The sequence below is a fragment of the Ranitomeya variabilis genome, chromosome 3 (genome assembly GCF_051348905.1).
Source record: "Ranitomeya variabilis isolate aRanVar5 chromosome 3, aRanVar5.hap1, whole genome shotgun sequence".
In the NCBI taxonomy this organism is placed as follows: domain Eukaryota; kingdom Metazoa; phylum Chordata; class Amphibia; order Anura; family Dendrobatidae; genus Ranitomeya; species Ranitomeya variabilis.
The window spans coordinates 13,404,740-13,427,047 of record NC_135234.1 but is presented as its reverse complement, the minus strand read 5'-3'; the positions used below and the strand labels follow the sequence as shown (position 1 = coordinate 13,427,047).

General features: G+C 49.6%; 1 protein-coding gene across 3 annotated transcripts in view; it reads right to left on the bottom strand.

The window, feature by feature from the left end:
• Positions 1 to 22,308, bottom strand: part of GRAMD1C (GRAM domain containing 1C) — a 159,655-nt gene that overhangs the window by 4,173 nt on the left and 133,174 nt on the right. For all 3 annotated transcript variants that reach the window (XM_077293690.1, XM_077293692.1, XM_077293691.1), the window contains 8 exons: positions 5,965 to 6,083; positions 5,490 to 5,613; positions 4,920 to 5,106; positions 4,585 to 4,725; positions 4,326 to 4,444; positions 3,171 to 3,313; positions 2,959 to 3,062; positions 1,866 to 2,042 (listed from right to left, as the gene is read on the bottom strand). In XM_077293690.1, coding sequence (XP_077149805.1) covers positions 1,866 to 2,042; positions 2,959 to 3,062; positions 3,171 to 3,313; positions 4,326 to 4,444; positions 4,585 to 4,725; positions 4,920 to 5,106; positions 5,490 to 5,613; positions 5,965 to 6,083 — 1,114 coding nt within the window. The remainder of the gene's footprint in view (positions 1 to 1,865; positions 2,043 to 2,958; positions 3,063 to 3,170; positions 3,314 to 4,325; positions 4,445 to 4,584; positions 4,726 to 4,919; positions 5,107 to 5,489; positions 5,614 to 5,964; positions 6,084 to 22,308) is intronic.

Sequence of the window (22,308 nt, the reverse complement as noted above, 5' to 3'; positions counted from 1 at the left end):
CCGACTGCCTGCTCTACGCGGCACCCACCCCGACTGCCTGCTCTACGCGGCACCCACCCCGACTGCCTGTTCTACGCAGGGCCCACTCCGACTGCCTGCTCTACGCGGCGCCCACCCCGACTGCCTGCTCTACGCAGGGACCACCCCGACTGCCTGCTCTACGCTGCACCCACCCCGACTGCCTGCTCTACGCTGCACCCACTCCGACTGCCTGCTCTACGCTGCACCCACCCCGACTGCCTGCTCTACGCTGCACCCACCCCGACTGCCTGCTCTACGCAGGGACCACCCCGACTGCCTGCTCTACGCAGGGACCACCCCGACTGCCTGCTCTACGCGGCACCCACCCCGACTGCCTGCTCTACGCGGCGCCCACCCCGACTGCCTGTTCTACGCAGGGCCCACTCCGACTGTCTGCTCTACGCGGCGCCCACCCCGACTGCCTGCTCTACGCAGGGACCACCCCGACTGCCTGCTCTACGCAGGGACCACCCCGACTGCCTGCTCTACGCAGGGACCACCCCGACTGCCTGCTCTACGCTGCACCCACCCCGACTGCCTGCTCTACGCAGGGACCACCCCGACTGCCTGCTCTACGCAGGGCCCACCCCGACTGCCTGCTCTACGCGGCACCCACCCCGACTGCCTGCTCTACGCGGCACCCACCCCGACTGCCTGCTCTACGCGGCACCCACCCCGACTGCCTGTTCTACGCAGGGCCCACTCCGACTGCCTGCTCTACGCGGCGCCCACCCCGACTGCCTGCTCTACGCAGGGCCCACCCCGACTGCCTGCTCTACGCTGCACCCACCCCGACTGCCTGCTCTACGCTGCACCCACTCCGACTGCCTGCTCTACGCTGCACCCACCCCGACTGCCTGCTCTACGCTGCACCCACCCCGACTGCCTGCTCTACGCAGGGACCACCCCGACTGCCTGCTCTACGCTGCACCCACCCCGACTGCCTGCTCTACGCAGGGACCACCCCGACTGCCTGCTCTACGCAGGGCCCACCCCGACTGCCTGCTCTACGCGGCACCCACCCCGACTGCCTGCTCTACGCGGCGCCCACCCCGACTGCCTGTTCTACGCAGGGCCCACTCCGACTGTCTGCTCTACGCGGCGCCCACCCCGACTGCCTGCTCTACGCAGGGCCCACCCCGACTGCCCGTTCTACGCAGGGCCCACCCCGACTGCCCGTTCTACGCAGGGCCCACCCCGACTGCCCGCTCTACGCAGGGCCCACCCCGACTGCCCGCTCTACGCAGGGCCCACCCCGACTGCCCGCTCTACGCAGGGCCCACCCCGACTGCCCGCTCTACGCAGGGCCCACCCCGACTGCCCGCTCTACGCAGGGCCCACCCCGACTGCCTCTTCTATGCAGGGCCTACCCCGACTGCCCGCTCTACGCAGGGCCCACCCCGACTGCCTCTTCTACTCTGCGCCCACCCCGACTGCCTCTTCTATGCAGGGCCTACCCCGACTGCCTCTTCTACGCAGGGCCTACTCTGACGACTGCCTGTTGCACCCACCCTGACTGCCTGTTATACGCGGCGCCCACTCCAACCTTTGCTGATGGTATATATAGTGCCACACTGCCTGTGTGCTTTCTCCGTGGTTCACTAGTAAATCCAAGATGGATATCAGGCCGTCATCCTCTGCAGAGTCCATCATGTATACACATGTAGCAGAGCCGAGTCTGTCATTCGGCAAAACTCCAGTCTCCAGGGATGTGCCCGTCATCCATACTCCACCTTAGCGTTCAATCACACATTCAGCTCTGCTACATCTGGGAAATGTCTCTTCATAGAGACCAAAAAAATAATAAGTGGTGATAAATCTGGGGCCCGAGCTGCAGAAGTCACCTGTGTGCACCGGCTCCGCTCCAAATCTCGTGCTCCCAGAATCCAGCTGGGGGCCATGTTTGGTCAGGTGATCTGCGGGGCTGCGGCTGTGCGGACGTCGCCTTCTTCTAATACTAGAAGCTTTCGTGCTTTCCTGCAACTTGGAGCCCAAAGATTCCTCCTCCACCAAATCCAACTCTGCAGAAAGTATATACAGAGCATGTTATATCTGGGGTGTTACATAGGACTGCAGAACATTATCTGTTCTCTGCATTGTGTTTGATCTTTTGGCTTACATAGGACTGCAGATATCTCTACTCTGCACCCTTTTCTGTGGAGTTACATAGGACTGCATATATCTACTTCATTGTTATCTGTGGTGTTACATAGGACTGCAGATATCTGTACTCTGCACTGCGTCATCTGTGGTGTTACATAGGACTGCAGATATCTGTACTTTGTTATCTGTGGTGTTACATAGGACTGCAGATACATGTACGCTGCACTGGGTTATCTGTGGTGTTACACAGGACTGCAGATATATGTACGCTGCACTTGGTTATCTGTGGTGTTACACAGGACTGCAGATACATGTACGCTGCACTGGGTTATCTGTGGTGTTACACAGGACTGCAGATACATGTACGCTGCACTGGGTTATCTGTGGTGTTACACAGGACTGCAGATATATGTACGCTGCACTTGGTTATCTGTGGTGTTACACAGGACTGCAGATACATGTACGCTGCACTGGGTTATCTGTGGTGTTACACAGGACTGCAGATACATGTACGCTGCACTGGGTTATCTGTGGTGTTACATAGGACTGCAGATATATGTACGCTGCACTGGGTTATCTGTGATGTTACACAGGACTGCAGATACATGTACGCTGCACTGGGTTATCTGTGATGTTACATAGGACTGCAGATATATGTATGCTGCACTGGGTTATCTGTGATGTTACATAGGACTGCAGATATATGTACGCTGCACTGGGTTATCTGTGGTGTTACATAGGACTGCAGATTTCTGTACTCTGCACTGTGTCATCTGTGGTGTTACATAGGACTGCAGATTTCTGTACTCTGCACTGTGTTATTTGTGGTCTCACCTAACTGTTTGAAGTAATCCTCCAGGCCGCCCCACGAGTTCCTCTCGATGAAGGTCTTGATGAGACCCCACGGCTGCTTCTTGTACTTCACATCTGTGCACACACTGGAGACACATCAGGACCAATCAGAGCAGGCCATTTATCTCAAGTACCCGCCCCTGAGGATCTAGCATATCACCGTATTAGTATTTATGGGACCCCCTGGTGCTTACCGCAGTCTGCACTTGTGCTTGGAGGCTCGGGAGATGCAGTACTTGTTCACAGTGTAGAAGTAGTCGTGGTACGGGACGTCGTGTGTGAACACCTCCGTCTCCACAGAGTAGTACTGGCCCTCCTGACTCTCTTTATGCAGGGTCTGAAATGGGTAAAACTTCATCTTCCACAGAAGAACGTTACCCTGCTCCTCCCCTGCCAGACTGTGACCTTCCTCAGGAGCCGTGCTTGTGTCCTGAAATACTCTGTGCTGCCTTTCCCCCACCCCAAGGGATTAGCCACATGATGGAGGGAGCGGGCGGGCGGCAGCTACAGACATCTGGCATCATGGGTGGCCGCACATGTAACCCATACATTGCCCGCAGTATGCTGATGGTGGGGCATTTAGGACCCTGTAGAGGAGCCGGACCGCCGCTGGGCGTTTCTAAGGTCCCGGTCTGCAGCGCAGCGGCGCCGGCCTCCATTCTCCACCGTGACTAATGTGCTGAGTGTGGGCTCTGCAGGGGGTGGACAGGGGTGAGGTGCCCGTTCGCATTAGATATACTCCTGCATTAACCGGTATGTATACTGTGCACTGTGTGTGGGCGCCGCTGCGGCTGCTGCTAAATTGTAGACTGCATTGCTCTTTACACGCAGTTACTTTTTACTAGTCCTACACGATTATTGGCTTTTCCTTATGGTTAGTGAGCGGACCTATTTATACTAGAGGCACCTATCCCCTGCCCTCTACAGGTGCATGCCATGGGTAGCACGGGGATTACTTCCTTCTGTTATGTTTTTATCTGTCATTATTAAGAATAAAGTTTTTTTTGTACATTTATATATATTTGGACTTCTGGCTGTTTTTTTCTTTGGTTGGTAGGGTGTAATGCGCGGTCTATTATTACCCAGAGACGACCATCAGGAGATTTATCTGCCTCTCTACAGCTCCCCGTCCAGACCCCCGCTGCGTCTTAAAGGGGCTCAACCATTACATTAAACTCTAATACACTTGCATCTTCCAGTTCATCAAGATCTCTGCTTGCTGTCAGTGAATGATATAAACCAATGGCGCCGCTGGGAATTATTGTGACCCCCCTAGCCATGAAATAATGCCCCCTGTATGCCACCCTCCAGTTCTCCCTGCAAGCAGCGCGGGCGGCACAAGCGAGTACCTGTTTGTCTGTAGCAGACGTGAACTTCCCAATCAACGGGTTATTGATGGTGATGGTGTAGGTCTGTGTCCTCGTCTGATGGCCGCTGCCGTCGTGCTGCCAGGGGGTCGACTCCAGATCTGAATGACGGATGCGGGATTACACAGGAACAGTAAGGAAATCACCATCAACACCTACATCCTGCGCGCTAGGTGCGGACATTGATGACGGCGCTCCTGACCAGCGGAGGGCCGCACTGATGTTTGGCACCGGCACTCACCAAACACCTTCCGGGAAGAGTAGAACTTCTGCATGAAGCGCGATGGTGTGAAGAGAAGCTGGAACATTCGCTCCGCGCTGATGTGGAAGACGCGGTTGATGTATAATCTGCCCTCCACCTGCTCCTCCTGAAGACGCTCATCTGGAGGAGGAGAAAGAGTTAATCAGGAGTCCTGTTAAGGGCACTGACCCTTGTTTCTGCTGAATCTGGAGGGCCGGGGATCGGTGGCCCCATACATCACACAGTGCCCTCTTACAGCCCAGTATCGTTATCGAGGTGGGATATCCTGTAAGAAAATGACCCCATGTCAAGAGCGGCCGCCCCCCGCCCCGTACCTTCCCCAGAGGAGTCGGAGCCAGTAGCCCTGTCCGCCTGCTGGTTTTCATTTCCATTGAGGTCCAGGGCCAGGGCGGGCGTCCCGATGTGGCTCCGGAGGCTGCTCTTCCTGGTTGAGCTCAGGAGGGGGCTTCTCCCAACCGCCTTCTCCCCCAGACCCTCTTCGGACGGGGTCTGGCCCGTTATCTAAAATAATCGGAGGGTCAATCAATAGTGGAGAGCCCCACAGACTAATGATGATCCGGAGCATCATTTGCAGGATTGAAGGGTCATGCATACTATTGGGCTCCACCATGCGGGCCAGCCCCCTTGCGGCCCCACCATGCGGGCCAGCCCCCTTGCAGCCCCACCATGCGGGCCAGCCCCCTTACGGCCCCACCATGTCTAACAAACTCCATTACTAATAGCACTACCCTCAGCATCCCATGAAGCCAATCATAATCCCACAGGAGTTCTGCAATCCTCCCTGAAGTACAGACAACCCAACCCTCAGTACTGGAGCCCTGTGCTCAGAAACATGGCCGTGCGCCCAGACGGCGCTCCCCGCCCGCTACCCACAGGCGTCTCACCATCTGCAGCAGGTTCAGTGAATCGGTCTCAGTCTGGGATATGACATCTCTGGTGAGAGATCCGCTCTTAGAGGTCTTTTCAATCTTCTCTCCGAAGTCTTCTGCGGCCGGCTTCGCTGGAGCCCTACAGGACAGAAGACGAGTGATGCAGACAGGCGGACGATATGACGTTCATTCCTGGTCTAATTACTGATAATTATAGCTGTCCTCTTAATTACACCTGTGTGCGGCTCCCTCCCAACCCTGGTGAGCAGCCCGCGTCACCACGGAGCCAGAGAGGTCCATTACCACCCCACAGGCCCAAGATTCATGATAGGGACCATAAGAAGGAGCTTATCTTAAGCAGGGGCGGGGAACAAAAGGTCACATGATTTTAGATTTAAATATTGGAAAGGATTAATCTTTCAGTAGTGCAGCCTCAGAGGCATGTAATTACAGACATAAGGCAGAGCTTATTGGAGGAGTGCCCTCTTACCTGGCCGGTGCGTTATCCTCTGGCGGCACAGTCAGGTAATCCATTTCCTCATTATTCAGGCCCAGGTCAGTCCCATAACTCTGCTGCACCAGCTGCCAGAACTCCTTCTTGGTGAGAGCCTGTGACAACACAAGTGGCTGATAAATACTGGGCTCACACCAAAGGGGCCCCCGGGCCACACCAGCCCAGATCAGGGCCAACTGACAACAACTCACACAGACGAGCCCCTCTCATTTTCCCTTTTGCACCATCATAATGATGACATAAGATGTCCAAGGCTATGCTGGAGAGTTACAGGAGGGACACGGGCAGGCTATGCTGGAGGGCGACAAGAGGGACACGGGCAGGCTATGCTGTAGAGTGACAGGAGGGACACTGGCAGGCTATGCTGGAGAGTGACAGGAGGGACACGGGCAGGCTATGCTGGAGAGTGACAGGAGGGACACGGGCAGGCTATGCTGGAGAGTGACAGGAGGGACACGGGCAGGCTATGCTGGAGAGTTACAGGAGGGACACGGGCAGGCTATGCTGGAGGGCGACAAGAGGGACACGGGCAGGCTATGCTGTAGAGTGACAGGAGGGACACTGGCAGGCTATGCTGGAGAGTGACAGGAGGGACACGGGCAGGCTATGCTGGAGAGTGACAGGAGGGACACGGGCAGGCTATGCTGGAGAGTGACAGGAGGGACACGGGCAGGCTATGCTGGAGGGTGACAGGAGGGACACGGGCAGGCTATGCTGGAGGGCGACAGGAGGGACACGGGCAGGCTATGCTGGAGGGCGACAAGAGGGACACGGGCAGGCTATGCTGTAGAGTGACAGGAGGGACACTGGCAGGCTATGCTGGAGAGTGACAGGAGGGACACGGGCAGGCTATGCTGGAGAGTGACAGGAGGGACACGGGCAGGCTATGCTGGAGAGTGACAGGAGGGACACGGGCAGGCTATGCTGGAGAGTGACAGGAGGGACACGGGGAGGCTATGCTGGAGAGTGACAGGAGGGACACGGGGAGGCTATGCTGGAGAGTGACAGGAGGGACACGGGGAGGCTATGCTGGAGAGTGACAGGAGGGACACGGGCAGGCTATGCTGGAGAGTGACAGGAGGGACACGGGCAGGCTATGCTGGAGAGTGACAGGAGGGACACGGGCAGGCTATGCTGGAGAGTGACAGGAGGGACACGGGCAGGCTATGCTGGAGAGTGACAGGAGGGACACGGGGAGGCTATGCTGGAGAGTGACAGGAGGGACACGGGGAGGCTATGCTGGAGAGTGACAGGAGGGACACGGGGAGGCTATGCTGGAGAGTGACAGGAGGGACACGGGGAGGCTATGCTGGTGGGTGACAAGAGGGACACGGGGAGGCTATGCTGGAGAATGACAAGAGGGACACGGGGAGGCTATGCTGGAGAATGACAAGAGGGACATGGGGAGGCTATGCTGGAGAATGACAAGAGGGACACGGGGAGGCTAAACTGGAGTGTGACAAGAGGGACACGGGGAGGCTATGCTGAAGGGTGACAGGAGGGACACGGGGAGGCTATGCTAAAGCGTGACAAGAGGGACACGGGGAGGCAATACTGGAGGGTGACAAGAGGGACACGGGGAGGCTATGCTGGTGGGTGACAAGAGGGACACGGGGAGGCTATGCTGGAGAATGACAAGAGGGACACGGGGAGGCTATGCTGGAGTGGGACAGGAGGAACACGAAGAGACAATCCCAGATGGTGACAGGACAGATGCATTTCCAGCTGAATCCTCCGGTCCAGAGCGTCTGATTACAAGCAGAACCGGTTCCTCCCTGATAATGAACATGTAGCGGTGATTCCTGGGACGTGTCATTATTAGACCAGGAATACACTGTCACATTCCAGACAGCGGCATCATCCTCATACTTCAGGGATATTTTAGGAGATGATGGTGGTGGAGGAGATGGAGGTATTATGTGGCTCTATAACGTACAGGAGCTGGGGGAGGACACTGAGCACCATGTGGCGGTACAGACTGGAGAAACAAAAGTAATGTGAATGGCCACTGTGTAATGCTTCGTTTCTCAAGTGGGGGCGCTGCAGGGAAACTGAGCACATGCTGCCAGATTACAGCCACTTGTTGGGGACCCCTGCAGGAGGACACCTTGGAATCCCCTTGTTCTCAGAAGTAGGAACTGTCCATATCGGAGAACGCCTATAAAGCAAATGCAAATGGCGGAAACTACTAAATCCTTGTCAATAACCGTCCTGTCTGCTGTCTGGCCACAATTGGATCTTCTGTCAACTTTCTCCCGAGGACTTGTGGCTGTACTTCCCCTTTAAATCTCTTCTCTCGGGTGCGACATCCTCCATTATCCACCCTATAGCTACATAATTACCAATAATCATTATAACATATGGGAACAAGATAACGATTAATCCTGGGGATGAACGGCTCCAGCTACATAAACGTGCCTTACTCACCCTTCCCGGGTCCAGCAATGAGACTCCGCCGTAGCTCCCAGCGTCTGATCGTATGCAGTGCTGATGTCTTGTTGACAGCGCTGCAGACAATCGGAGAGCTGAGCGGCTCATGCCATCTACTTAGGCAGTCACTGACCAATGCACAGCCTGAGCAGTGGACCCGGGGAGAGTGAGTAATGCGCTTATTATTTTACGTTTTTTTTAAATCAATCTGCAGCCAAGGGTGAAGGACTTTTTTTTTTTTTTAAACCAAAGAAACCCTTTAAGGAAACACATTCTACACCCTTTAGCACAATTCAGTATGTTACTAAGAGTCATGATGACGTGGCCGCGCCGGCGGTGGACACGCAGTACGGTATGTGGGTCTCTCGTGGTATCTGTGGAATGTGGTCTGGAAAGCATAGAAACAAAGCGATAATTTAACCTTCATTTTACTGGAGACAACAATGCAAATCTGCCGCTAAATACCTGGAACCGGCAGCGGATTTACATGTCAGGGGCCCGAGGACCGAGAATGGGGATCGGATCGCCGTGTGTGGAGCTTGTGCTTATACACAGCAGCCGGTCAGAACCAGAAGAGGAAAGACGCAACTGGAGCCTGCAATGAACTCAGACGACCGCCGCCTCCAACAGACAATGCAGCGGAGCTGGGGCCTGTGCACACATGGAAAGAGCGGCAGCCGAAATATATAACTGTGAATGTTTATGACCCGGAGGAACCGAAGACATCGTGATGGCGGAACGACAAGAGGCGCAACTCCACCAAGTGCCCAGACTGAAGGTTTACCTCCTCCAGAACATCAGAAGACAAAGAGGGGTGGAAGAGGCCACGGGGTGGGGGAAAAAAAGAGGCCACGGGGTGGGGGAAAAAAAGAGGCCACGGGGTGGGGGAAAAAAAGAGGCCACGGGGTGGGGGGAAAAAAAGAGGCCACGGGGTGGGGGAAAAAAAGAGGCCACGGGGTGGGGGGAAAAAAAGAGGCCACGGGGTGGGGGAAAAAAAAGAGGCCACGGGGTGGGGGAAAAAAAGAGGCCACGGGGTGGGGGAAAAAAAGAGGCCACGGGGTGGGGGGAAAAAAAGAGGCCACGGGGTGGGGGGAAAAAAAGAGGCCACGGGGTGGGGGGAAAAAAAGAGGCCACGGGGTGGGGGAAAAAAAGAGGCCACGGGGTGGGGGAAAAAAGAGGCCACGGGGTGGGGGAAAAAAAGAGGCCACGGGGTGGGGGAAAAAAAGAGGCCACGGGGTGGGGGGAAAAAAAGAGGCCACGGGGTGGGGGAAAAAAAGAGGCCACGGGGTGGGGGGAAAAAAGAGGCCACGGGGTGGGGGAAAAAAAGAGGCCACGGGGTGGGGGAAAAAAAATACCGGGTGGGGGAAAAGGCCATGGGGTGGGGAAAAAAAATACCGGGTGGGGGGAAAGGCCACAGGGTGGGGAAAATGGAGAAACAACTGAAAAACCTGATGACCCCACATAAGGACAAGATGACTTGGAGATGTGTGGGGAGTCGTACAGGAGCAGGGTGGTCCTGATCACACTTTTACAGGGGTCTCCTAGGAATAAAGTTAATTGATCACCCCTTGTCAATCAACGTGAACCTTCATATTTCCCAAAAAATAAAAAAGATCAATCAGAGGTAAAGGTATAACCGGATGGTGCGGAGGTGGGGTGAGGGGCTGGTGGGCAGAGGGTCAGAGTTGCCATCTGACCGGGCCCTAACACTACTCACAGCTGAGTATTTGTTACAGTTGAGTCAATCCCATGTTCCTCCAGACTGATACATTTCACCTGCACTGATACATTGTAACAAAGCTCGGATCAAAGGTTCTGGAAAAAGATTTTGGTGACTTTCCTTCATGCAGTATTGTCTGGATCACGAAAAACTGTAACAAACTCTCAGCTGTGAAGGTCGCAGGTTTGGTCAGGTCAGGTCAGGTTTTCAAGGAAGGTTCTGTTCACTGACAGCAAGCGGAGATCTTAGAGTCAGGAATTCTATCAGTAAGAATATGAGATAGTTGTAGAATTCCCTCAAGGGATAATGAAGTCATCTCCCTGTTCGTCCTTACTCCTAAATAATCAGTCATCGTTTCCTGACCGCTGCTACTAATCCACAGGGACAGTGGCTGCTCCCATCCACACGGCCTGGGTGTAGGGCGCTCTCCTATCTGCAGGGACCGGCAGCCACTTATCTCATTCACACCACATACAATAAGTAATAAAGAGAAGGTTCCATAGATCTGATATCTATACAGCCTGGTCCTGGTGACACCTGGCCGAGAGCCGCACACCTGCACCGACTGTCACCTGCACCGACTGTCACCTGCACCGACTGTCACCTGCACCGACTGTCACCTGCTGGGGGCGCCGCACAGGACTATAGGGGCAGTCTACACCACCACTCACCTGGCCAGAGGGTCAACCGGGCCACCAGGTGAAATCCTCACCCGGATCCTGACCCCGATCTCAGGGCTTCACTGCGGAACCTTCTGTTATCATTTCACTTCCTAGTACACAGGATACAAGAGGAAAGCACCACCCCAAACCTGCAAGTGTGCTCCAGAGAACACCCACAGCACAGGCACAGGTGAGAGGCTTAAAGGGACAGCGCACCCTGCACAGCAGCACAGCAGCAAGGGATCTGTCATTCTGCCATTTACAGCAACAACATTAATCTATTATCTCTTATACAGTAGAATATTTAAAAATATAAAAAACTTAATGTTTAATTACTATGTCTCTATACACAATGTGCAAAACTACAACTACTACAGTATAATACTGCCCCTATGTACAAGAATATAACTACTATAATACTGCTCCTATGTACAAGAATATAACTACTATAATACTGCTCCTATGTACAAGAATATAACTACTATAATACTGCTCCTATGTACAAGAATATAACTACTATAATACTGCTCCTATGTACAAGAATATAACTACTATAATACTGCTCCTATGTACAAGAATATAACTACTATAATACTGCCCCTATGTACAAGAATATAACTACTATAATACTGCTCCTATGTACAAGAATATAACTACTATAATACTGCCCCTATGTACAAGAATATAACTACTATAATACTGCCCCTATGTACAAGAATATAACTACTATAATACTGCTCCTATGTACAAGAATTTAACTACTATAATACTGCTCCTATGTACAAGAATATAACTACTATAATACTGCCCCTATGTACAAGAATATAACTACTATAATACTGCCCCTATGTACAAGAATATAACTACTATAATACTGCCCCTATGTACAAGAATATAACTACTATAATACTGCCCCTATATACAAGAATATAACTACTATAATACTGCTCCTATGTACAAGAATTTAACTACTATAATACTGCTCCTATGTACAAGAATATAACTACTATAATACTGCCCCTATGTACAAGAATATAACTACTATAATACTGCCCCTATGTACAAGAATATAACTACTATAATACTGCCCCTATGTACAAGAATATAACTACTATAATACTGCCCCTATATACAAGAATATAACTACTATAATACTGCCCCTATGTACAAGAATATAACTACTATAATACTGCCCCTATGTACAAGAATATAACTACTATAATACTGCCCCTATATACAAGAATATAACTACTATAATACTGCCCCTATGTACAAGAATATAACTACTATAATACTGCTCCTATGTACAAGAATTTAACTACTATAATACTGCTCCTATGTACAAGAATATAACTACTATAATACTGCCCCTATGTACAAGAATTTAACTACTATAATACTGCTCCTATGTACAAGAATATAACTACTATAATACTGCCCCTATGTACAAGAATATAACTACTATAATACTGCCCCTATGTACAAGAATATAACTACTATAATACTGCCCCTATGTACAAGAATATAACTAGTATAATACTGCCCCTATGTACAAGAATATAACTACTATAATACTGCCCCTATGTACAAGAATATAACTACTATAATACTGCCCCTATGTACAAGAATATAACTACTATAATACTGCCCCTATGTACAAGAATATAACTACTATAATACTGCCCCTATGTACAAGAATATAACTACTATAATACTGCCCCTATGTACAAGAATATAACTACTATAATACTGCTCCTATGTACAAGAATTTAACTACTATAATACTGCTCCTATGTACAAGAATATAACTACTATAATACTGCCCCTATGTACAAGAATTTAACTACTATAATACTGCTCCTATGTACAAGAATATAACTACTATAATACTGCCCCTATGTACAAGAATATAACTACTGTAATACTGCCCCTATGTACAAGAATATAACTACTATAATACTGCCCCTATGTACAAGAATATAACTACTATAATACTGCCCCTATGTACAAGAATATAACTACTATAATACTGCCCCTATGTACAAGAATATAACTACTATAATACTGCCCCTATGTACAAGAATATAACTACTATAATACTGCCCCTATGTACAAGAATTTAACTACTATAATACTGCTCCTATGTACAAGAATTTAACTACTATAATACTGCTCCTATGTACAAGAATATAACTACTATAATACTGCCCCTATGTACAAGAATATAACTACTATAATACTGCCCCTATGTACAAGAATATAACTACTATAATACTGCTCCTATGTACAAGAATATAACTACTATAATACTGCCCCTATTTACAAGAATATACCTACTATAATACTGCCCCCTATGTACAAGAATATAACTACTATAATACTGCCCCTATGTACAAGAATATAACTACTATAATACTGCCCCTATTTACAAGAATATACCTACTATAATACTGCCCCTATGTACAAGAATTTAACTACTATAATACTGCTCCTATGTACAAGAATATATCTACTATAATACTGCTCCTATGTACAAGAATATAACTACTATAATACTGCTCCTATGTACAAGAATATAACTACTATAATACTGCCCCTATGTACAAGAATATAACTACTATAATACTGCCCCTATGTACAAGAATATAACTACTATAATACTGCCCCTATGTACAAGAATATAACTACTATAAAGCCAGGATCACACATGCGAGAAATACGGCCAAGTCTCGCATGTTAATACCCGGCATTGCCGCCGTCACTCAGGAGCGGAGCGTGCGGCCACATAGCAATACATGCAGCCACACGCTCCACTCCTGAGTGATGGCGCAATGCCGGGTATTAACATGCGAGACTCGGCTGCATTTCTCGCATGTGTGATCCCCGCCTAATACTGCTCCTATGTACAAGAATATAACTGCTATAATACTGTGATGCCGCTGCAATGCAGTTTAGCGCAACCTCCACCAGGGGGTGCTGGTGAGGGAAGAGAGCTTGCCCACTCACAGCGTAGAAACACTGAACAGCCACACAGGTGTCACAGGTAACGAAAGAGTGGTCAGACAAGAAGAGTCAGAAACTGTCAGGAGCAAAAGTACCAGAGGTAGCAGCAATGAACGAAGTCATAGCCAACCTAAAAGTCAGAGCCCCACCTGGAGCGAAGTATCCAAAGCGAGAGACGTAAGACAGAGTCAGGGTACAAGCCAGAAGCCAAAGCCAGTAACAAGGTAACAAGCTGGGAACAAGGTATCAGAGACGGAAAGCAAGAGGTGGGATACCGAGATCAGGCCGAGTCATACACTGTAAAGAAAATCACCAGATGAACACTAAATCAGGGATAGGGAACGGGTCTCACACAAGTACGGGAGTAAGAGGCAGAAGGATCCCCAGGGTATACAGGTCAGCTGCTCTAGCCTGGAAGCATGAACTATCACTGATGCTGGCCAGCAGACTGCAGAGGACTGAAAAAGCCCAGCCAGCTCCAAAACGAGGCAGAGGGCGTTAACCCCCACATGACCAGTCCAGAGAGCCAGAGAGAGGATAACAGAAACCAAACTCCAGACTGGATCCTGACAGTACCCCCCTCTCAATGGGGGGCCACAGAACCCCCAGGCTTCCCTGGACAACGAGCGTGAAGGGCCCGGACCAACCAATCCACATGGAACGAACGTGCCCGCACCCAATGGACCAAGTACTGAAGTGAAAGGCGGAGCATATGAGAATCCACCACCCGTTCCACCTCATACTCAGTCTGGCCATCCACCACAACAGGCGGAGGGTGCGAGGGAGACTCACCTGAGGAAGGCACCGACGGTGTCAGGAGAGCCTTATGGAACACATTGGGGATCCACAACGACAGAGGCCAGCGCAGGCGAAACGCCACAGGATTAACCACCTCTAAAATTTCACAAGGGCCAATAAACTTGGGACCCAACTTAGCAGAGGGAATCCTCAATCTAATATTTTTAGTGGATAACCATACCTTATCCCCCACCTAGTAAGCCGGCCCCACAGAATGTTGTTTATCCGCAAAAAATGTATATTTGCCCTGAGCCTCCCCAATGTTTCTCTGAACCTCCCTCAAGACCTCCCACAATCACAGAAAGGCTGAATCGGCCCCTGGGCACCTCCAGCCGGGAAAACTCACCAAAGTGTGGGTGAAACCCATAGTTGTGCACGTGGAAAGAAAAAACTCCGGCTCCAGGAATAAAAAGTATCAAAAATGTATTTAAACATATTAAAATTTGGAAAATTGCTGACAAGCGAAAAATTACATCATTTGGATGGAAGCTACCATGTAGTCGCTGGACGCGTTTCAAGCACAAACGGCGCTCTTAGACTTCAGCTGAAGTTTTTATTCCTGGAGCTGGAGTTTTTTCTTTCCATGTGCACGAGTTTCAACGTCAGACAGAGATGTTTTTTCCTTGCTCGGACATTATGTGGACTACAGACGAATGTTTCTACTGGGTGAGCTGAAAAGTTTTTCTGTTTTTCTGAAACCCATAGTTGCAGAGGAACGGGGAAGTATCAGTGGACTGATTGAGACACGATTATTGAAAGCAAATTCCGCCATGGGTACCGCAGAGTACCAATCATCCTGTCTAGACGTGGCAAGACACCGTAATATCTGCTCCAAAGACTGATTGGTTCTTTCAGTTTGACCGTTGGTCTTGGGATTGTAGGCCAATGAAAAGGTCAGACTGATACCCAGCCTTTTACAAAAAGTCCTCCAGAATTTTGCCACAAATTGCACCCCTCTATCAGACACCACACTGACAGGCAGACCATGCAATCAGACCACATGCTCAATGAATAGTTCTGATAGTCTCAGCATTAGGGCTCTTTTACACGTCCTGATATTTCCGGTACCGGAAAAACCGGTACCGGAGATATCCGTGTCTGTATGTCCGTGTGCTCAAGTGGCACATACGTGCGGCACCTGTTTGCTGCCCGTGTGCCGCCTGAGGACCACACGGACCGTGCAGGAGAGACAGCGCTACACTAAGCGCTGTCCCCCCCGCATGTGGTGCTGAAGGCAGAATTCATCTCTTCTCCCCCAGCGTTCGTTGGAGAGAAGAGATGAAAGATCTTTTTTTTTTTTTTTTTTTTTGGGGGGGGGTGAAAAATAAAGTTTGCATGTGCGTCCGCGTCCCCCCCCCAGTGCGCCGCCTGCCCCCTTGCCGCAGAAATACTCACCTAGCTCCCGCGACGTCTCCTCTGTCCTCTCCGCGCTGGCAGCTTCTCCTGTGTGAGCGGTCACGTGGGGCCGCTCATTACAGTCAGTGAATATTCCATGACTGTAATGAGCGGTACCACGTGACCGCTCACACAGAAGACGCTGCCAGCGCGGAGAGGACAGAGGAGACGTCGCGGGAGCTAGGTGAGTATTTCTGCGGCAAGGGGGCAGGCGGCGCACTGGGGGGGGGGGGACGCGGACGCACATGCAAACTTTATTGTTCACAAAAAAAAACAACTTGATCTTTCATCTCTTCTCTCTGGCGGGGGAGAAGAGATGAATTCTGCCTTCAGCACCACAGCGGGAGGGATAGCGCTTACTGTAGCGCTGTCTCTCCTGCAGGCGGTACGTGCACACGGAGGAGAGTGCACACTGTTCTCCGTGTGCACGTGTGCTGTCCGTATTGTGGTCCGTGCTGCCGATAGAAAACGGACATGTCGATGTGTTTTCAGCACGGACATACGGTCCGTGTGAAAACACGCACATGTGCATAGACCCATTCTTTAAATGGGTCTACGTGTGTCAGTGTCTCCGGTACGTGAGAAAACTGTCACTACACGTACCGGAGACACTGACGTGTGAAAGAGGCCTTAGGGAGGCCCGCCAATGGTACAAAATGCGCCTGTTTACTGAACCTATCAACAACTACCCAGATCACGATTTTGCCATTAGAGGTGGGGGGGGGGAGATCGGTTATAAAATCCATGGACAGATGAGTCCACGGTCTATCTGGAAATGGCAGTGGCACCAATTCCCAAGCCAGCCGGTTATGGAGGGGTTTTGCGCGGCCACAAGATTCACAGGAGGACACAAACCCAGCCGAGATTCCAGGACACCCACTCAGAGCCGAGTCATGGAACTCCCGAAGCACCCTTAATCGATACTGAACAGGCACAAAGAGCTTATTATCAGGTTTGGACAAAGGAGCAAGAGATTGCGCCTCACAAATCTCTCGTTCCAATGCCGAGGACACCGCAGCCACCACCACTCCGTGCTGAAGAATGGAGGAAGGAGGTTCAGGAGGTGATATTGGATCTAGGCTACGAGACAAAGCATCAGCCTTCACATTCTTGGACCCAGGTCTGAAAGTAATAGAAAACTGAAATCAGGAAAACAAACGTGACCACCGTGCCTGTCTCGGAGTTAAACGTTTGACAGACTCGATGTAAAACAGGTTCTTGTGATCCGTAATGACATATGATGGACAGCCCCCTCCAAAAAATGCCTCCATTCTTCGAACGCCAACTTAATGGTCAATAACTCCCGGTTACCCACATTATAATTCCTCTCAGCGGAGGAAAATTTTTTCAAAAAGAAGGCACATAGTCTTAAGTTAGTCAATGTGGTGGGCCCCTGAGACAACACAGCCCCCACTCCCACCTCCGAAGCGTCCACCTCTACAATAAATGGTTTAGACAAATCAGGTTGAACCAATACAGGGGCAGTCATGAAACAGTTCTTCAAGGAAGAAAACGCCGCCACAGCTGGAGCTGACCAGTTCTTGAGATCAGCCCCCTTATGAGTTAAATCCGTGATGGGTTTGACCACCTTAATTAAATTTCTATAATAATTAGCAAAACCTAGAAAATGCTGAAGACCCTTGAGATCTCTGTGTTGCACCGGATCCACAATAGCCTGTACCTTCCTAGGGTCCATGCAAAACCCCTCAGCAGACAAAATGACCCCAAGGAAGGACAATTCTTGAGCAAAAAATTAACACTTCTACTGTTTAGCAAATAGTGAGTTCTCCCTAAGCCTCTGAAGAACCGCCCGCAGGTGGCTCATGTGACTCTGTTTGTCAGAAGAATATATGAGGATGTCATCCAAATAAACTACTATGAAACGTCCAATAAAATCTGAGAAAACATGATTAATGAAATTCTGGAACATTGCTGGTGCCTTAGTCAGGCCAAAGGGCATAACCAAATTTTCAAACAAACCCTCAGAGGTGAGAAATGCAGTTTTCCACTCATCCCCCTCACGCATATGGATGAGATTGTATGCTCCCCTGAGGTCCAACTTAGAGAACCACCTGGCCCCCGACAATTGATTGTACAAATCGGGTATAAGTGGGAGGGGATAAATGTTTTTTATAGTGATTTTATTCAGTTCTTGAAAATCGAGGCATGGGCGTAAACCACCATGATTTTTCTTCACAAAAAAGAACCCCGCCACCACAGGAGAGACAGATGGCCGAATGTGCCCTTTGCGGAGGCTATCGGAGATATACTCCTTCATAGCGGCCCGCTCAGGGCAGGAAAGGTTGTACAAACGGGCTTTGGGCAATTTGGCACCTGGAACAAGATCAACAACACAATCGAATGGGCGATGTGGTGGTAGAACCTCAGCCTCCTTCTCAGAGAACACATCCCCAAAGTCCTTCAGGTACTCCGGAATACCCTCCAGACTGACGGATGACACAAATACAGTAGTGAGGCAATTTTTACTACAATTAGGACCCCATTTAACAATGTCCCGAGATTCCCAGTTTATCACAGGATTATGTAGTTGTAACCAAGGGAACCCCAATACCAGTCACGCAGGTAGATTGTCTATAATAAAACATGAAATACGTTCCTGGTGTAGGGAACTCACTTTAAGGAGAAACTCCTCTGAAACAAATTTGATGACATTCTTAGTGTGGTGCGGTGACCCATGTTACAGCCAAGGGGCGCTGTGTGTGCACTTCAGGATGCGCCTGGAGGCATAATAATTGTGAATTAGTGACCGGCAGAGTTGTAGATGGCCAGTATGTGTCGCAGAGGTGCTCTGCGCTGTAAGCTCAAAAATGATATGGTTATGCTGGGACTTATAGTTTCACAAGAGTTTGTTGTGTTTTCTTATAAGGGCGGGCTTATAGGGTTAGCTGGTGAGCTGGGCGGGCTTATAGGGTGTTGTGAATTAGACTTTTTGGCTCCCTCTTGTGGTCACTAGTGATATGACACTTTGATATTCCTTCCCTTGCTTGGTACCCACCTGGCCTCGTTAGTCCAGGGGTGTCGCTATTTGAACTTCCTGGATTTTCAGTCTGGTGCCTGGCATCGTTGTAATCAGATCCTTCTGTTTGCTCCTATCTGCTGGTCCTGGTTCTTTGCAAAATTAAGCTAAGTCTTGCTTTCTTGTTTTTGGTTATTTTCTGTGCTCTTATTTTTGTCCAGCTTGTACTAAATGTGATTCCTTATATTGCTGGAAGCTCTAGGGGGCGGATGTTCTCCCCCCGTGCCGTTAGACGGTTCGGGGGTTCTTGAATATTCCGCGTGGAGTTTTTGTGAGGGTTTTTGCTGACCATATAAGTCATCTTCCTATATTCTGCTATTAGTTAGCGGGCCTCTCTTTGCTAAAACCTAGTTCATTTCTTGCGTTTGTCTTTTCTTCTTACCTCACCGTTATTATTTGTTGGGGGCTTGTATCCAACTTTTTGGGGTATTTCCTCTGGAGGCAAGAAAGGTCTTTCTTTTCCCTGCTAGGGTTAGTTAGTTCTCCGGCTGGCGCGAGACGTCTAGAATCAACGTAGGTACGTTCCCCGGCTGCTGTTATTTGTGTGCTAGGTTCAGGTATATGGTCAGCCCAGTTACCACTGCCCTATGAGCTGGGTTTTATGTTTGCAGACTTTGCTATTGTCTCTGAGACCCCCTGCCATTGGGGTCATAACAGTATGCCAGGCCATAAGTGAATATTTAATGCATTGCAGAAGTGGGATTATAAGAAAGGAAATTCTGAGTTTTTTTTTTTTTTTTCTTTCTTTCCTCCCCTTTATCTCAGAGTGGCTGGAGCCTTGCTGCAGACATGAATGTCCAGACCTTGATTACTAGTGTGGATCAGCTTGCTGCTCGTGTGCAGAGTATTCAAGATTTTGTTACTAGCAGTCCTATGTCAGAACCTAAAATACCTATTCCGGAATTGTTTTCTGGAGACCGATTTAAATTTAGAAATTTCAGGAATAATTGTAAATTGTTTCTATCTCTGAGACCTCGTTCGTCTGGAGACTCAGCTCAGCAAGTAAAAATTGTTATCTCTTTCTTACGGGGCGACCCTCAGGATTGGGCCTTCTCGTTAGCGTCAGGCGATCCGGCTTTGGCAGATGTTGATGCGTTTTTTCTGGCGCTTGGGTTGCTATACGAGGAGCCCAATCTTGAAATTCAGGCAGAAAAAGCTTTGCTGGCTATCTCTCAGGGCCAGGATGAAGCTGAAGTTTATTGCCAAAAATTTCGGAAATGGTCCGTGCTTACTCAGTGGAATGAGTGTGCTCTGGCCGCAAATTTCAGAAATGGCCTTTCTGAAGCCATTAAGAATGTGATGGTGGGTTTCTCCGTTCCTACAAGTCTGAATGATTCCATGGCGTTGGCTATTCAAATTGACCGGCGTTTACGGGAGCGCAAAGTCGCTAATCCTCTGGTGGTGTTGTCTGAACAGACACCTGAGTTAATGCAATGTGATAGAGTTCAGACTAGAATTGAACGGAAAAATCATAGACGTCAGAATGGGTTGTGTTTCTACTGTGGTAAGTCTACACATGTTATATCAGCATGCTCTAAACGCCTAACAAGGGTTGTTAGCCCTGTCGCCATTGGTAATTTGCAACCTAAATTTATTTTGTCTGTGACTTTAATTTGCTCTTTGTCTTCTTACCCTGTTATGGCGTTTGTGGATTCAGGTGCTGCCCTGAGTCTTATGGATCTGTCGTTTGCCAAGCGCTGTGGTTTTGTTCTGGAGCCTTTGGTTAATCCTATTCCTCTGAGAGGTATTGATGCTACGCCATTGGCGGAGAATAAGCCACAGTTTTGGACACAGGTAACCATGTGCATGACTCCTGAACATCGGGAGGTGATTCGTTTTCTTGTTTTGCATAAAATGAATGATTTGGTCGTTTTGGGGCTGCCATGGTTACAAACTCACAATCCAGTTTTGGATTGGAGGGCTATGTCTGTGTCAAGTTGGGGCTGTCAGTGAATTAATTGCGATTCCCCGCCGGTGTCTATTGCTTCCTCTACTCCTTCGGATGTTCCTGAGTATTTGTCTGATTATCAGGATGTATTCAGCGAGTCCAGGTCCAGTACTCTTCCTCCTCATAGGGACTGTGACTGCGCTATAGATTTGATTCCAGGTAGTAAGTTTCCTAAGGGAAGATTATTTAATCTGTCTGTACCTGAGCATACCGCAATGCGTTCGTATATTAAGGAGTCTCTGGAGAAGGGGCATATCCGTCCATCCTCTTCCCCTCTTGGTGCGGGATTTTTCTTTGTGGCCAAGAAGGACGGATCTTTGAGACCTTGTATAGACTATCGACTTCTGAATAAAATCACTGTTAAATTTCAGTATCCTTTGCCTCTGTTGTCGGACTTGTTTGCCCGGATTAAGGGTGCCAAGTGGTTCACCAAGATAGACCTTCGTGGTGCGTACAACCTTGTGCGCATTAAGCAGGGAGATGAATGGAAAACTGCATTTAATACGCCCGAAGGTCATTTTGAGTACTTGGTGATGCCTTTTGGGCTCTCTAATGCTCCTTCAGTGTTTCAGTCCTTTATGCATGATATCTTCCGGAAGTATCTGCATAAATTTATGATTGTTTATCTGGATGATATTCTGTTTTTTTCTGATGATTGGGACTCCCATGTAAGGCAGGTCAGGATGGTGTTTCAGGTTTTGCGTGAGAATGCTTTGTTTATTAAGGGCTCAAAGTGTCTCTTTGGTGTGCAGAAGGTTCCCTTTTTGGGTTTTATCTTCTCCCCTTCTGCTGTGGAGATGGACCCAGTCAAGGTCCGAGCTATTCATGATTGGACTCAGCCCACGTCGGTTAAGAGTCTTCAGAAGTTCTTGGGTTTTGCTAACTTCTACCGTCGTTTTATCGCTAACTTTTCTAGCGTTGTTAAACCTTTGACGGATATGACCAAGAAAAGTTCTGATGTTGCTAACTGGGCTCCTGCAGCCGTGGAGGCTTTTCAGGAGCTGAAGCGCCAGTTTACTTCGGCGCCTGTTTTGTGTCAGCCTGATGTCTCGCTTCCCTTTCAGGTTGAAGTGGATGCTTCTGAGATCGGTGCAGGGGCCGTTTTGTCGCAGAGAAGCCCTGGTTGCTCAGTAATGAGACCATGTGCTTTTTTTTCTAGGAAATTTTCGCCTGCTGAGCGGAATTATGATATTGGCAATCGGGAGTTGTTGGCCATGAAGTGGGCATTTGAGGAGTGGCGTCATTGGCTCGAGGGTGCTAAGCATCGTGTGGTGGTTTTAACTGATCACAAAAATCTGATGTATCTCGAGTCTGCTAAACGCCTGAA